A 16915-nucleotide genomic window follows, 5' to 3' on the forward strand; every position below is an offset into this window, starting at 1 on the left:
TTATTTATTTATTTTTTTAAATTTTATATTCACTATCGTGGAATTTGGAGGTGAGACTAATGCTAGGGACTTGAACTCAAGACCATGGGGAGCATACCCACGCCTTAAATTGCGATCCACGATCAGACGAGCTAGGGCTGAAACCCCTCCATGAAATTTAGAAAAGACTAAGTACAATATTACTTAAGCCAATAGATTATCATGGCTTCTTTCTATTTTTTTTCTTTTTCTATTTAGAATGGCGCACTAAAAGGTTCCCGACCGCGATTAATTGAAGTACGTTTTCCACAAAAACACATTTTTGACATCACAAATTTAAACACGACAAAAAGATCCCGCCACGCGTCAATCATTAAGAATTTTAGGCCAATAATCCAAATCTAAGATCGAAGTTGTCTCAACCGTCAATTATTTTTCTAATCAACGGTGAGAAATGTCTATCCGTGTACTCGAAGCGGATTGGCCCAAACTCCAAGGAGACTAATAATCCCATATAAAGTGCACCGAGTCCCGTTTTCTTTCACAGATTCGTATTGGGCGAACAAGCGACAGCGTAGACTCAGACGAGGAAGAGAGAAAGGATCTCGTTATTTTTCAAGCAGGCAAAAATGGCAGGCAGAGGGAAATCTGTAGAGGGGAAGAAGGCAGTTTCAAGGAGTTCTAAGGCTGGTCTTCAGTTTCCTGTTGGGCGTATCGCCAGGTTTCTCAAGGCAGGGAAATATGCTGAGCGTGTAGGTGCGGGCGCTCCTGTTTATCTTGCAGCCGTTCTCGAATATCTTGCTGCTGAGGTAGCCACTTCATGCAATTTCAGTTCTTTAGGTTTGAAAGCTTTGCTTGAATTTCATGTTAGCACGGAAGATCTTACCTGGGTTTTGCAGGGTTTCAATTTTTCTTCTCCTAGGTTATTTCCCCATTTTCTTTTTTAATTTTGGGGTTTGGTGAGCTCTCCGTGGTTCTTGTGGCATAGGATGTGATGGGATCTGCCTGTTTGTGTAGGTTCTTGAGCTGGCTGGTAACGCTGCAAGGGACAACAAGAAGACCAGGATTGTGCCTCGCCATATTCAGTTGGCTGTGAGGAATGATGAGGAGCTTAGCAAGCTCCTTGGAGCTGTTACCATTGCTAATGGCGGCGTTCTCCCCAATATTCACAATATTCTCTTGCCTAAGAAGACCGGTAGCGGCAAGGCTGGAGCCAGTGAGGCCGAGGCTTGAGGAATTATAATCTGACCCCCCTTCTTTGGTGTTTATGAACACCACCTTAATTAAGAAATCTTGTCAATGTTTCGGAAGTTTTATTTTTGTACAGATGTTATAAGGGTTTCTAACCGGTTAGATGTTAGAAGAAATTGATGTAAATTCTTTGCTATGGATTTTGTTATTTCAATATAATATATTAATGCCCTAGGGGTTTCATTTTTCAGTAATTTTCGACTACTCTGATTGAAAAAGTTGTTTTTGATTTTTCTCCTCCCTCCAATTCTGATGACGGGGGGTGGGGTCTTAGTCTTGAAATTTGTATGTTACGTTCCATGGCATGCTTTAGAAGGGGATCTCATTGGACTTGTAATTGTGCTTTGTTACTGTACCTAATGGCTCTTAGGGATCTGACATTCAGTAAGATGAGCCTAAAGGAAACGAATTTGGGGCTTTATTCAATTAAATTTATTAGCGCTGGTATAGCATCTAGCGTTTGCAGTTTTTAAGAAAAGGTTGTTTTCAGTGAGATGATGATGGTAAGAAGTGCATGTGACATTTTGGGATTAATGAAGTTGCAGTTGTGAAAGCTTCTTTCATACTGTTACAGTTACATTTTTCATATATTGAAAGGCGATTGTTATCGTGTGGGAATTGACAATGGAAATTGTACTGTAAATGCGCTTTTAATCAAAGTCTCAACTGTACAGTATCTGTATTTAGCTACATTTCTAATGCTTTGTGGCTGCTGCTGTTGTTTGAGCTCGGATCGAGAAAGATGAAATAAAAATGATGAATTTGAAGTACATGCGTATCTTATATGGAGCAGAAATGTGTCATCTTCAAACAGAGGAGGGTATTACATGCGAGAAAATACAAATTTTGGTCTAGACATTTTATTTGGATGATAAATTCAGGAGGGATGTTTTCTGTCTTGAAATGGCCTGGCAACGTCATTGCTATTAACATTCTAATCTCATCGTTTAAAGCCAAAACCGTATAGTTACTTAAAACACATCTTTTCTTTCTTTCTTTTGTTTTTAATTTAGTCTTTCTTTTTTGATGAATTGAAAATTAATGTTCTTATTTCAATTATTGGTACATTTTATTTTTAATAAATTTTTGTCGCCGTTTTAATCTGATTTTATATCAGAGCGTAGTTTTATTATAGTCTACAATTTTATCCGATTTTATATCAGAGCGTAATTTTATTATAGTCTACAATTTCGCTGAGAATGGTGTTCGTTTTATTTTGTTTTTAACGAATGCTTTGATCAAAACCGTTTTCTTTCTTTTTCTTGAAGTATTTAATTAGATAAAATTTTTACTCGAATTTTAGAATATTGAAATCACAAATTTTTTCTTCACCTTTCTTCAGTATTTTCACAAAGTTGGCTTCCATTTCATCCATGCAATAATTTGCTTATTGCAGGGTCACTGTCAATGTTCTTGGTAACTTTAAAAGCTGCTTCCTCCTTATCATTGTGTTACTCACAAAGTTTTGAAATTTTAAAGGCAAAGAGAGATCCATTAAGTTTATCCAAAGTATATTTATTCACAACATAACTTTCTATAATGGCATACTCTTAGGCTTATGTTCTCATCGCTTTTGTCACAACTTCACTTTATTCCATAATCCGTAACTTTCAATGCTCTCATCTTCAGACATTTTAAGTGTCTCAAGTATGTATACTTTAGATTTTGCTTTTTGCCTTGTTTGTTCTTCTCATCTCTTTTTTAGATGTTGCTCAATTTATCCCAATTGATTAGCTTTCCCAAAACGGGTGAGATATTAACGAAATATCTCTTGGGACACCGGTGGGAAGGTTGAGACATTAGGAGTTGGAGGCCAGAGTCAAGTGTTCATTCCGAAATGAAAGTTTTAGTCGGGATAGATAACTATAATCCCCCCACCCTCCTTTAGAATAGTTGGGTTGATGGATCGATTGATTGGGGGGTATGAAGAACCTGTGTTTGTTGCGGCATAGGACAACTCCCATAGAATTGTAGGGGCCCTCCCACTCGAACTCCCATAGATTTGTAGGGGCCCTCCCACTCGGCCATTTTGTTTGCACCACTCCGATGCTCTCGTCTTCAAATATTTTCAATGTCTCAAATTTATACTTTAATTCTGCATTTTGCCTTGCTTGTCCTTCTCATCGCCTTCATAGATGTTGCTCAATTTATCCCAAATTTGCTTTGCACTTGTGCATGCATCCCATTGATCTTAAAGAACTTTTGAGTCACTCAAACTACTAACATAGATGTTGCTCAATTTATCCCAAATTTGCTTTGCACTTGTGCATGCATCCCATTGATCTTAGAGAACTTTTGAGTCACTCGAACTACTAACAATTATATTGCTTGCCTTGACATTATGTTCATGATTCTTGATCTCATTCAAAGTAATAGGTCCCCCACTCGGAGTGGTATAACTAGTTTTGATCATGTCCTATATTCCAAGTTGTGAAAAATTCAATGATATTCCACCCATTACTTATCTATCTTGAACCTTTCTCAAGTAAATTCTATAATTATGAAACATGAAACCATTTGGACCTTAAAACAACTTGTTCTTAATTTTTAAAATTTCATATCTCAATTAACTTAATTATAGAACCATGAAACATGAAACCATAAAGAATAACACACATAGAAACATTAGATTTATGTGGAAAACTCAAGAAGAGAAAAACCACGCTAAGAATCACACTCACAAATAACTGATTAGGTTCAAGGTCAAGGAGCTCATTACACTTGATTGGATTTGCAAGATTAAGGTGCACAATGTTAGGGCAAGATACAAGGGACTTGCAATACCGAGATGCACAATCTTAGGGCAACATATAAAGAACTGCACAAGTTGCTAAAGGACTCACCATTTTTCAATAGGTATAGGGAAATAATGAATTGTAATGAACAAGATCTCTTGATCATGTAACTATCTTTGAATCATAGTGTCAAGTGAACAATATCATGACAAACATGTCACGCAACACTTGCTGTCTCAAAACATTGTCATATTGGAGATATGATCATCAAAGCTCATCACAAACTAAAAATCACACTTTTACTTTTTTACTTGCGCTTGCATATCATTCACATCTATTTCACAACAATCCACTACTCAATTCATACATCTGCACTTCTATTTATACAAGGTTATACATTGAAACCCTTAACTAGGTACCATAAACAAAATATAAATGAATTGCATAAAGTTGGACATCCGAACCAAAAACACACAATGCGGTCCACTCTAGGAGGCAAAAGGGACCCAAATACATCACACCACATCTTCTTAAGATGGTTCCAACCAATTGCATAAACTAAAACTTCCTCCAAAGTTGACATCAAATGTAACATGTAGAAAAACAATGAAGCACGTTAACTAATCAACCCAAAGACACCACCCAATGAAAATTACACAATGCGGATCTACACATGTCATAGTGAGACTCATATCAACATTTTAACTAAATATCCAAAGCACATCCGGACCAAAAAATATTGAGCCAAATAAGATAAATCAACTGAGCCAGTTAGAGACTAACATAACTAACAAAGTCGAACATATAACAACATAACTTCACTTGTTGATCAAACCATCACTAGAAATCTAAATTGGAACACTACATGAACCATATGAATATGTCACTCAAGCCGCAACACTTAATCACCATAGTGGAGCAAAGCAAAACATTCTACGAACTAGTCTTGAAAGACAACCTCACTGTCAACAAATTGCCACAACCAACTTCGTCATCTGAGCAACTAAGGACCTGAAAACATGATAGTGCAACATCCACAGATTGTAGACACTATATCCAGAACCACAAGCCATCATCATCAAGAATCAAAGGAATGCAAAACATTTTTCCATGAAGACATTAAATACTTTTTCTTGCATATTGTAACTTCCACTACTCTAGCTTTCCAGAAACACCTCATACTTACTCAATATCACCATTGGACAACATTACAACATTTGAACACTCATTTCCAGACTATATATAACATTCACATAATTGAACAAGTTTGACATTAATTACAACACGCCTCAAGTTTCCAACATTTTCAACATACATGCAAGTTTTATGACAACATAGGCAATATCTTGGCACATGCAGGGATATTTCATTTTTCATTATTCATTAGATTATAACATATCTTGGTGACTAATTTTTACGAACATTAGAATGACATCATTCACATGTGCCATTAGCCCTAATTATTTTTAAAGCAATTTTTTTCTTTTCTTTTTGCCATAACTTAGACATATGATGTCAATTTTGACAAACAAGGTATTGTCAAAAAGATTATTTTGAGCACTTTTTAGTGGTATATGTATTTTTCTTAGATTTTTTTGTTAATATATTTTATTGCTTGTCTAAGCTAAATCTTCTTTTTTGGAAAATTCCGTGACAATTGTAAATGTATTTTAGAGCTATTCACAACTATTCATGCTTTTTATTTATTTTTTATTTCATATTTTGGTTGATTACTTGAACATTTTGACATGTAAAAATATGTGTTTGATGACTTCATTTGAGGTATTTTATATGCATTTTTAACATGTCTCTTTTGGATATTTTCAACATCTATTGAATGCACTTTTTAATTTGTAGAAACACTAAGGTAAAGTGGCATTTTGTGCACGATTTTGAAGATTTTGCATATCACGTTGTGCTAAATTTTGTACTCACACTTATTTATAAAGTGCTATGGGATCTTGTTTTGCATGCACTTTATTTGCAAATACAATCTTTCTACCTTCATGCACGTGTACCTTATTTTGCACTCTTTTTTGGTTGTAGGTGCCATCTTTTGCACATTTTGTTGACGCCTCTTCTCCTTCATGCACTACATTGTGACATAGTTTTAATGAACTTGTCATCCCTCTCCCTTGTTTGCATTATGAGAGGTTTCAATTTGGAGTGAGCTATGCATCTAGTTTTTGTTCTTATGTACTAGGCAAATGCAGTGATTGGTTACCCATACATTTCAGTGAGATGGAATACATACCATATAAAAAATATGGCATTCTTATTTTGTGGAGGAAATTGTCAATCTTGTAATGTCCCCTCTTCCTAGTTAGTATCAATATTTAGGATCAGTCTATTAATGAGTTCTTGTAGACTGATAGGAGGGTAGAGGACATTGGATTTGGTGATTATTCTCTTGTTTCAAATGGCACTCTAGAGTAAACTTGGTGGAATCAGTAAATAGTTATATTATCACCAAAGTTGCCAATTTAAAACTACATTAAAATCAAGCAAGACACCTCTTAAAAGTGACAAGTCTAGTAAGAGAGTGAGGTGCCTCCTTGCTAGACGCCCTTGAGGAGAGAGAAAGTTAATTATGAAAAAAAGGTTTTTAAAAAAAGCATTTGAGTGAGATATTACAAGAATTAAATAATCTCAAGTTTTAAGGGGGATTTTTGAATATTAATGAAAAGGCAAATTCAAGACATGTTTAAGTGGATGCTTGGTGGAGAGAGGAAAAATCATGTGAAAATAAAGTTTTGTGAAATACATTAGTAAGTTTATTAAACATTTCATAAACTCAAAAAAAAAACATAAAGTGGGCACATGATGGGAACCCTAATTAGGGCATATCATTTGGAGGATGTTAAAAGGGCAACTTGAGAACCAAAAGCGACATGTTATTGTTGTTATTTTACCTTGCCTCCTTAGAGAAGGTTGTTGGTTTAGGGTTTGAGTTGCTTGTGGAGACGAAAACCTCCATTAGCAAACACACTTGCAGTTGTGGGAGATCAACCAAGAGTGTGTAAGGGAAATCTCATAGTAGGGGTTTCATTGGAGCCTCAAAGATTTTTTAGTTTTGAAGAGTTGCTGGTTGAAATCTGAAGAGAGGTGTTTGTGTGCTATGCTACCTCCTATTTTGTCTCATTGGTAGCTAAGAAGAGGGTTTCTTATGCATCTCCATCTTGAAGTCATCAAGACTTCTCTACACCAACAATATAGTTTAAGTTTGGAACGAAGTTAAGGGAGATATAATATATTTATTGTTTTATGAGTTAGCTCCTTGCTTGCTAGGCTGATCTATTATTGGACATATTTGGAGCAAGGCAAAGCCAATACCTTCATAGTTTGGTGTTGGTTGTAATAGTTCTTCAATGACATAGTTAGAGGCAAATTTGGTTTGAGTTTCCATGTTTTATGGGCTGTTGGAACATATTTCTAAGATAGGTGTCTTCTTGCTAGGCCGACCCTCTTAGTAAACTTTGGAACCCATAGAAATCCATATAACTGCTGAATGGTATTGTTATTGGTTAGTCTCATTCCTTATAGTGAAGAAAGGCGGATTTGTTAGCAGATTTCAAGGGGGTGAGGGGGTTTTGTGAAGAAGTTTCTAAGCGAGTTGGTTGCTAGCCTAGCCGACCTTTTACTTGACCATTTTGGAGGAAAAATCTAGCTAATTAATTGTTGTCCACAATATGGATTACTAGGCTCTCCTCTTCACAACAATTTGTTCTAGTCTTCTACCATATTGTGGAGGGTTTAAGTGATTACAACAATAAATCATAAATATATCAATTTGAACCAACTCTTACAAGAAAGAGATCTTCTAAGGATAAGCACTCAGTTACTCAAAGTCAAACTTCTATATTACTGAGCGCCTTAAGCAAGATTATCCTTGGAATTAACTTGGAGTTAAAAGGATAGGTTCATAGTAGTCTGCAACTCATTTGTTGAGAGACCCATTTGGCTGCCACCTTCAGAATCAAACTTGCAACTACTCTTCTAATCCATTCACATCAAGGTTTCAATGGTTTATGGGTATGCCTAAATTAAAGTGTAGAATCATATTGCAAACTAGTTTCCTTTCATACATCAAAGATTGCATTTTTAGATATATGAATAAATTTGGGAACCCCTTTCTAAGATGCAAGTTATTATACAACAAATTTTAGGATTGATATTAGAAGGCTTTATGTTCATTTTTTAAAATTTTATTTATGCTTATCATTTCAAACATTTCAAAAGGAAACCCAATCATTTTGCAACCTCTGTCTAGCTTTGAAAGAACACAAAAGAAAAATAAAATAAACATAGTATGTTTAAATAAAATAAACAAGTAGGTTGCTTCAGATCAACCTTCTAGTGTGCCACCTGGGGTGGGAGACTACAAATTCTCATTTGATCAATTTCTTCAAACTATTGACAGTTGTATTTTCAACTTGCAATATTTGTTACATTGGTTTAGTGCTGTTGGGGTTACTCATCTAAATTGATCTACCAACTATATCTTTGATTGTCATATTTTTGCCTTTATTTGTCATCTGATTATTGTTCGAGTAATGTCACTAGAGTCACTAATACAATTTTTTATTTTCATGGTCCTGATCTTCATCTTGATTTAAGAGGAGACTCTTCAATTTCAACACTATAATACTAATCTTTTGACAATTATTTGTAGTGTCTTTGTGATTTAATGGTGTTCTTCATATTCATATTCATATTTTTTTTGGGACATTGTTTTGGAGGCTTCTTAGTCTTTCATATGTTTTTCTCTCTTTTGAAGATATTTTTCCCATGAAGTTTTCTCCCTTTTCTTCGATTATGATAGATCTTTTATTTGTACATGGATACCTTATCAATGCTATTTATCAAAACCCATATTTTTCTTTTTATGCATTCATCACTTAGAGGTTTTGACTTCTCTCTAAGTTGCACTTAAGGCGGGGTGTAGTAAAAATGTATTTACTTAACTAATCATTTAGTTACTTTAGTCTACTTCTACACTAGCTACTTGAACTTACTTTGGTCATTTGTTTTTTTGTCTCAAATTATAGGACGATGACACATGTCATAATTTGTTTTTCCTCACCTAGAAATTTTGTAGGGCTAATTGGTGTCTTTTACTATTTAATAAGGATTCTTATTATATTGCCCATATTGTGAGGTTTGCAAATTCATAATGATGTTTTTTTTTGGATTAATAGTTATTTGCCTCCATAACTTTACCCTTTATCTCTTTTTGTGATAGGTGTTTGATTGTAAGTGATTCTTAGAAGTTGTAGGGTTGGGGAATCAACTCCAACACTTTTATGGAGCAAGGGGTTCATGAGATAAGAAAAAATTGGTACATGATAAATTGAAATGTTATTTAAAAAAATAGAGACCCTTTTAATTTTGGTCAAAAATTCCCACACACTAACTTTTAGTAAGGTTGCAATCCCATAAAGTAGGGCTTCCTAAAAGTATTTTAGCAACATTTTGAACAATGTTTAAAAATTTTCATAAGAAAGTGGTCTCATAATTTTTTAATAATGCGCAAACTTAAATTTTTTAGGAAGTTGGTGGTTTCATAATTATTTTTAGTAACAAGGAATGCTAAATCTTTAATTAAATCTACAACTATATAGTTAAATCTAAACAATATCGGTGGGTATTTAAAAATTATAGTTGAATGAAATCTAATAACAATTTTTAGGAAGTTGATGGGAGAAACTTTAAGTTCCACTTGAAGACACCTCTTAAATTTTTAAACTTGTCTATTATTAAAAAGTCCACGAACTCTTAATTCTTAGCAATAACTACAAAAATATTTTAGAAAGTCCATTCCATAAGACTACAATGTTAAAATCTTAAATCTACACTTTTTAAGAACAAAGGTGGGTTGGGTCTTTTAGACCCAAAGACACAGGGAATCTGTTTAGCTGCTAAAAGGATAGTGAGGGTAGTGTCAGGGGATGAACAATGGAAAAACTTGATTCATCACTGCATTGACAAGACTTCTATGAAGAATAAATGACAAGGTGTGGGGCGGCTTGATAAGATCTTGATGGCTCCTTTTTTTTGCATTAAAGCTTCATTTCCTTTACAATCTATTTGGAAAGCTTGGCAACAATGTTGCAATTTTTTAAGCTAGAAAAAGAATTCTTTATAGCATGGTTTTAGTTTTGGGACCTCCTCCATATGGTGGAATAGGCTCGTGCAATATCATGGGCAACCGCTTGGTGTTAACTTTCCTAAACAAGCCCACTGCTTATTCATGAAAAGATTGCAACACTTTGGTGATATTTGGGATTTCAAATATCTTGATTGGGAGGATTGGCAAAATACTAAAAGAAATTTTTGTTTGAACAATAGATTTAAGGGATTTGTGACCTTTGTTAAAGTCCTTGTCCCTATAGATCTCCTCATGAAATTTTTTACTCCGCTAAAGTGTAATTGGGTGTGGTTGGATCAATACTAGTTTTATTGTTTCCCTCTTAAGAAAATATATTTGAAACTCCTTCCTAATATGACTCTTAATCCAAGACTTAATATGAAATGGGGTTGTAATTTCCATGAAAGAAAGTGGAAAAAACTAAGTGCTCAAATTTTGTCTTGAAAACTTCTTCATTTTGAACTTCTAGTTGGTGATAGATTGAAATGTTTAAGGATTATGCCTGCCAAATGCTCTTTTTCTCATCACACGGAAAGGCTGAAACATGTTTTTTGGGATTGTTATGTGTCCAAGAAAAAATGGAAGGTTATTTATTCTCAGTTTCCTGCTATATTTGGTCATAGATTGGGCTGGAAAATGGCTTTATTGGGTCATGGATTGTTTAATAATGTTATTGTTGATTTTATGAGACACGCTATATTGCTTAGTATTTGGAAAAGTAGATGTTCTGCTATATTTTCTAATCATATTTTGCATTAGGAGATTGAAATGTTGAAGTTTTACTCTGGCATCTTGCTACAGTTTGTCTCTCTTCGTTCTCAACTAAAAGATGATAACAAGTACCATAAGCAGTTGGAGGTGATCAAGTATCAATTTGCTCAGCTACATGATAAAGATATTTGGCATGCTAGACAACTTCAGATGTTATTTAAGTTTAGTTTTGTCATATGTATTTGTGTTCTTGGTCTTGGTCCTATTTTTGTAAAACTTCTTCAACCATGTTTTGGGCTGCCTATGTCAGTGGGTCTTCTTGTATTTAGTTACTAGTTGTTGTTTTATTCTTATTTGTAGCTCCTTCTGTGGGCTTCTATTCTTTATGTACTTTCTATTCAGCTTCCTTCAATATTTAAAAAAAAAATAAATATTTTTTTAATAAGATTTTGCTCCACAAAAAACAATTAGAAAAACACAAAATTTTCACAAAATTCTCATTTACCTTTTGCATAATTTTTCCCTTCCGATCAATGGAAAGGCCAAAATTCTAATTTTGCCATTAAGGACTGGATCTAATTGTGAAACAAGGAGATGGAAGGTGCCCAAAGAAGACTGGGAGTAGAAATAAAATGACATTTCATTATGGAGTGTGCACTGTATGGAGATATTCATAGCTAGTTTGATGATGAATTAAAGGTGGACATTTTGAACAAGCTTTTTGAAGTGTCAAAGCCTCACAAAACGATGAGTCTCTTACTCAAGATTCATAATAGAAAAACCAACATGAAAAAGAACTTGAAACTAGGCTAATTTGGAGCATCTAATCCTTTAGAGCGCTAAGTCTTGTGGACGTCATTAAAATTCCTTCATTCATTCCCATAAATTCCTCGTTTCACAAAATAATCCCTAAAACAACTTTATAAAACCCCTTCTTAAAACTATTAAAAACCTAAAAGTTTTAAATTTTTTAAAATTAAAATCTATATATCTCATAATTATCACAAAGCAAGCCCCCTCCATAAAACCATGGCCTAAAACCACATTGTGCTGGTAAGGCGGGGGCGAGTGAACAGTTTTTTTATTCTTTATTTCGTTTGAACTTATAACTTTAGAGACGGGATTATTGGGCTCAAGTTGTGTGGCTGCTACTGGTTAGCTATGCCCATATTAACTTCCATTGCAGTGCTTCCACACTGCAAGCCCAGTAATGTCATGCCCATCTGCATCAATGCTCCTAACTCGTCAAATTCTAAACAATCAACTTTTCATTCTGGCTTCTCTCACTGCAAACGCCCACACCATTTAGCCACCAGAGCTGCTATCTCTCCACCCCCTTCTCCTTTTCTTAATCAAAACAATTCCACAATCGTATTCCATGAAAATGGATTGGAAACGGTAGACAATGGCAGTGCAATAGAATCAAATGAGAAAGAGGAAGAGAAGAGTTCGGTGCAGGTTAGCGGTCCTCCTTTCAAAGAGGAGATAAGAAGAAGACGGAATTTTGCCATTATCTCACACCCGGATGCAGGGAAAACAACACTTGTAAGCAGCTCTACACCTCAAATTTCAGAGGCATTCTATTTTAACGTTTTTACTATGAATTGAATTTGCAAATAAGAAGAAATTGAAGTTGCGCCTGAAAATTTTCTTTCAATCAAGTTTATCTCTTTGCACTGCATACTTAAAAACTCATCAAATATCTGGTTAAGTAAAAGGATGAAACTCAATTATGCAATATCGAATGACTCTAAGACAACCTTCTTTTCGGGCTTTAATTCCAAGTTAGAAAGGAGGCATGTTGTGTAGAAGCATGGTTTTTTTTATAGAATTTTTTGTAATTGGTGGCAAAGGAATTGTTCTGTTCCATATACAGTTCCATTTATTAGTTTTGCATTTATGATAAATGGCCTGGAACTTGACTTCTAGGAGATCATTTGGAAAATCCAGGGAATATGGAATCTACGATATTTAACATTGTAGAAGACCATAGCAAGCGAAAATTGAACGTCTAAACTACAATTATTCTTAACCTTTGGAACAATGAAACAAATCAAAGATCAGAAAGAATTGTGGTGCTCTAAGCATATCATCAATCCCAAATTATAGGTCCTCTCACACAGCCTCAAATCGATCTTTACAAGGCAAAAATCTTAAGAAGAAATCGGGTTTGCAAATTAAGAACAAGCTCACACGAGCTATATACTGAAACCAATAGATAGATCCTCCCCAGATAACAACTTGGAAATAATACTTTGTATGTGGCAAACAAGAACACATTTCCTATCAATCTGCCCACTATATGAAGCCATTAAGCACTATTACGTATACGCCTGCGAGTATAATCTAATGCAGCCTTAGATCAATAAAACCGAATCACAGTTGGGGTTTTTATTCATAAAACCAAATCACAGTTGGGGTTTTTATTCATAAACTAATAAGTACCATTACAAAGACATCTACGAATATAATCTAGCGCACAGAGTCTTAAATCAATAAAACCATAAACATTTCAGGAATTTATTCTCAAAGTAAATCTCATAAATGATAAAAAGAACCTTGTAATAAACACACTTGGATAGGTCCTGCATTCAGTGTTGGCTTAAAAGGGCATAAAAAGTCATCATTCATTCATTCGTAGGCTTTGGGTACAACCAATTGTCATCTCTAGTAATTTGTCTGTCACTCTTCAATTGTGCTCTTAAGTTATGCTGCTTCCAAGTGAATTCAAAATTCTGAATTCACGTGCATCTTAATCGGGTAGGAAAGAAAAATACTTGTGAATCCCGGAAACTGTTTCCAGGAGGCTAGGTATTAATTTTGTAAGCGCTGCAAACTTCTGATAACTTTTTCTCAAGCAGAGATGAATTCTAGTAACCGTAAACATTTTTAGGACACAAAGTTTCCAGTGTCCTTTACTGCCAATTCCTAGAAATATTTGTCATTTTTCTACAGAAGTATATCCCTATTTCCACCATTTTCTGATCCTAGATTGATGTTTCTCGGGTTATTAAGTATCTACTACTTAATTCTTGGTGCAACATAGAGAATAACTCTGTAAAGTGCTTTCCTTTGTTAGATATGGTTAATAACTTCTGGAAAAAATAGGATTTTTTTCTGTTGTAAAGGTTCTCCTTTGAGATATGTTGTGCTTTATCAAAATCATAACACTACTCCAATTAGTCATGGAGTTTTCCTTAAATGCTCCTTTGTTTGGTGCTCATCCAAGAGCAAGTTATTACAACGCTTGAGACAGAAAACAGACAAGTTCATTTGGCTCCAGTCAAACAATTTTATTCTAGATAAAAGTGAAAAATGAAGTATTGAGATACTCCATTAGGATATGGCTTGTTTTCAAAACCATAGAACTACTGCAACTACTTTCTGATTTTTCCTTGAATGCTACTTTGTTCTGTGTTACTGTTCATCCAAGAGCAAGTTTTTATAAAGCCCAAGATGGATAATTATAATTTGATTAGGGTCCAACCATGTTAACAAATTTGTTTTATAATCAAGTGGAAAATGAAGTATTGAGATATTTTGTTAGGAAATTGTTGCTCCGGTTTATAATTACTCAAGTTTGAGTATTATCACCTTTCTTAATAATTTTACTAAATCTGTCAGAACTTTTGCTATGGGGTCTAATTGCATTAAAAAATTCATTTCGGTGAAAGTATGACAACTTTATAATGGACCTCATACGTTAGAAGTTTGGTTCAGAGTTGCAAATTTATATTAAGAATAAAATACCAATTATTGTTACTTATCTCTCCTTGGATTGTGTTTGTCATGAATGAAAATATGGTCTCCAAAACAAAAGTATGTTCATCAATTCAGATCTGATATATGGTCATCAATTGAGATCTGATATCCTTCCATGCATGAATCATAGAAATGGGATTCGGACTTGGCTCGGACTCGACGAGGCTGAATCGACTTGGGACTTGGACTCGGCAAAAAAAACTCGGCTCAGACTTGGCTGGACTCGGCAAAGTGAAAAACTCAAGAAATTTAGAGATTTTTAAAGATTTAAAACTTGTTTCATGCACCCTTTATTAAATACACCTTAAAGACACAATAACATCATCAAATAGAAGCTAATTTGATTACATACACAAGTATATATCAATCACATAAGCATAAACGCAAATTGTAGCTAAAGGAAATAACAAACATATATATATAAATATTGTCAAATGTATACAATATTACAAAACTCCTGGAATAAAAAATCCATCTCATCATATGATCAAATGTTCCATACAAATATCAAAAGTAAAAGCAATTACAAGCCTATGGCTCAGAGGAGCCTGCATCCCTCCTATGAAGGCGTCAAGGTAGGTCTTGGATGATTCGGCAGCCATAGCCTCTGCCTGTGACACCATGCCACCCTCGCCAACATCAGGTATATGAGTATTTGTGCCTGCCTTTGGCTTTGTTGTCTTTGCTCGTGCTCTCTGCTCCTCCTCTGCCATGGCTACAACCTCAGCCTCTCTATTTGCCTAGTTGACCCAATCAATGTTGTCGTCAGTAAAGGTAGGTTCCTGTAGCCTCAGTGGTCCACTCAGCTTCAGGATCAACCTCCTCTAGAATGATAGGGGAGATGTCATGTTGTGCAATCCGTTTCTGTTTGAGGCGAAGGTTGTAGTGAACAAAGACAAGATCGTTCAACTTCTCCACAGATAATCTAATGCGCCTCTTGGAGTGTTTGTGCTCAAACATACTCCAATTGCGCTCACAACCAGATGTGCTGCATGGTTGGCTCAAAATGCGAATGGCCAACTTCTGAATATTTGGTGTTTTTGGGCCAAAAAAATTCCACCAATTATCTAAAATGAGAAAAATAAAATAAATCAGTCTCACTCTCGACTCTCATTTAGCAATATATAATAAAATTAAAATTTAGCTATAGAATGTATTTTTTCCTGGCATCATAGTTGTCCTACTTTCTTTGCAGATAGGATGAGAGAAGTTCTCCCCTTGAGTAGTAGAAAACAATTGTATCTCTCGCATAATTTCGGTAGTACAATGAGCAGGTGCCATCCGCTCTATGAATGAGTACAACCCGCTAAGAACCTCCTCATCCACCCTAAAAGTAGGGCGGAAATAGAATGCCGGATTAAGATAATATGTTGCTGCATGGATAGGCCTGTAAAGTTGGTTATGCCATCTCTTATCAATAATATCCCAAATGGGACAATACCTACTCTCATCTCCTCCATACATGGATCTGATGGCCTCCTTGGTCCTATCCATGCCCTCATATATGTAGCCCATTGCGGGCTTTTTCCCATCCGCAACTCGCAGGAAAACCACCAAGGGCTTAACAAACTGTAAAATTGCAAATATTGTGTAATTTATAAAAATGAGCAATTAAGAGAAAATGATGTATAAATTATAAAACAAAAACTTAAATTGTAGAATTTATAAAAAATTTACCTTCACAATCTCAGCACAAGGAGTCCAAAAGCCTCCCTCATCAAAAATGCAATTTGCCATATCTATCCCTGCAACGGTAGCAACATAGGATGAGGAAGCCCACTCGTCACTAACAATCATACGTCTCAAAGCCGCCTTACACCGAAGCATGGACTGTAATGTAATGAAGTTAGTGGCAAATCTGGTGATTCGAGGACGAGCTAACTCCCTCTGCTCCGTGTATTGCCTCATAAGAGCTAACACCCATGAATGATTATATACAAATTTGCCAACAGTTTTTGCCCTTTCTACACATCTCTTAATCCATGGGAGTTTCCCAATATCCTCCAACATGAGGTCAATGCAATGGGTGGCACATGGAGACCAAAATATAGTGGGGTGCCTCTCCATCAAAAGTCTACCTGCAGCAACATAATTTGCTGCATTATCGGAGGCATCAATGTACTTGATGAAAATAGTGCTCCCTGAAATTAAAAATAAAGCAAGATCAATGATCATTCAATAAATCATTAAATAAAAATTCAAAAAAAAATTGACTATATGAAATTAAAATTAATCAATCACTTGCGGAAGAAACAAGAAAATTAAGGAGAGTTCTATTTCTCCTATCTGTCCAACCATCAGTCATGATGGTGCAACCTATCCTACTCCA

At 35.1% G+C, this 16915-nt stretch overlaps 2 protein-coding genes across 5 annotated transcripts in view; both read left to right on the top strand.

The window, feature by feature from the left end:
- Positions 1–512: 512 nt before the first annotated feature.
- LOC131059724 (probable histone H2A.3) lies at positions 513–1424 on the top strand. The gene is made up of 2 exons (XM_057992749.2): positions 513–788; positions 997–1424. Exons 1-2 carry the CDS (start codon positions 609–611, stop codon positions 1210–1212), a joined length of 396 nt encoding a protein of 131 aa, XP_057848732.1. The 5' UTR covers positions 513–608; the 3' UTR covers positions 1213–1424.
- Positions 1425–11891: 10467 nt separating this feature from the next.
- LOC131059722 (uncharacterized) overlaps positions 11892–16915 on the top strand; it is a 201285-nt gene continuing 196261 nt past the window's right edge. For 2 of the 4 annotated variants that reach the window (XM_057992746.2, XM_057992748.2), the window contains exon 1: positions 11894–12369. In XM_057992746.2, coding sequence (XP_057848729.2) covers positions 11986–12369 — 384 coding nt within the window. In that variant the 5' untranslated portion in view covers positions 11894–11985. Of the gene's footprint in view, positions 12370–16915 lie in introns of all 4 variants that reach the window. The other 2 variants (XM_057992747.2, XM_057992745.2) reach the window with 2 other exon arrangements.

This window comes from Cryptomeria japonica, chromosome 3 (genome assembly GCF_030272615.1).
Source record: "Cryptomeria japonica chromosome 3, Sugi_1.0, whole genome shotgun sequence".
Lineage (NCBI taxonomy): Eukaryota > Viridiplantae > Streptophyta > Pinopsida > Cupressales > Cupressaceae > Cryptomeria > Cryptomeria japonica.

Excerpts from the sequence above, each read along its gene's own strand:
- LOC131059724 (XM_057992749.2), top strand. The coding sequence starts at position 609 with ATGGCAGGCAGAGGGAAATCTGTAGAGGGGAAGAAGGCAGTTTCAAGG. Across the intron at positions 789-996 it reads TCGAATATCTTGCTGCTGAG|GTTCTTGAGCTGGCTGGTAA; the intron begins GTAGCCACTTCA and ends CTGTTTGTGTAG.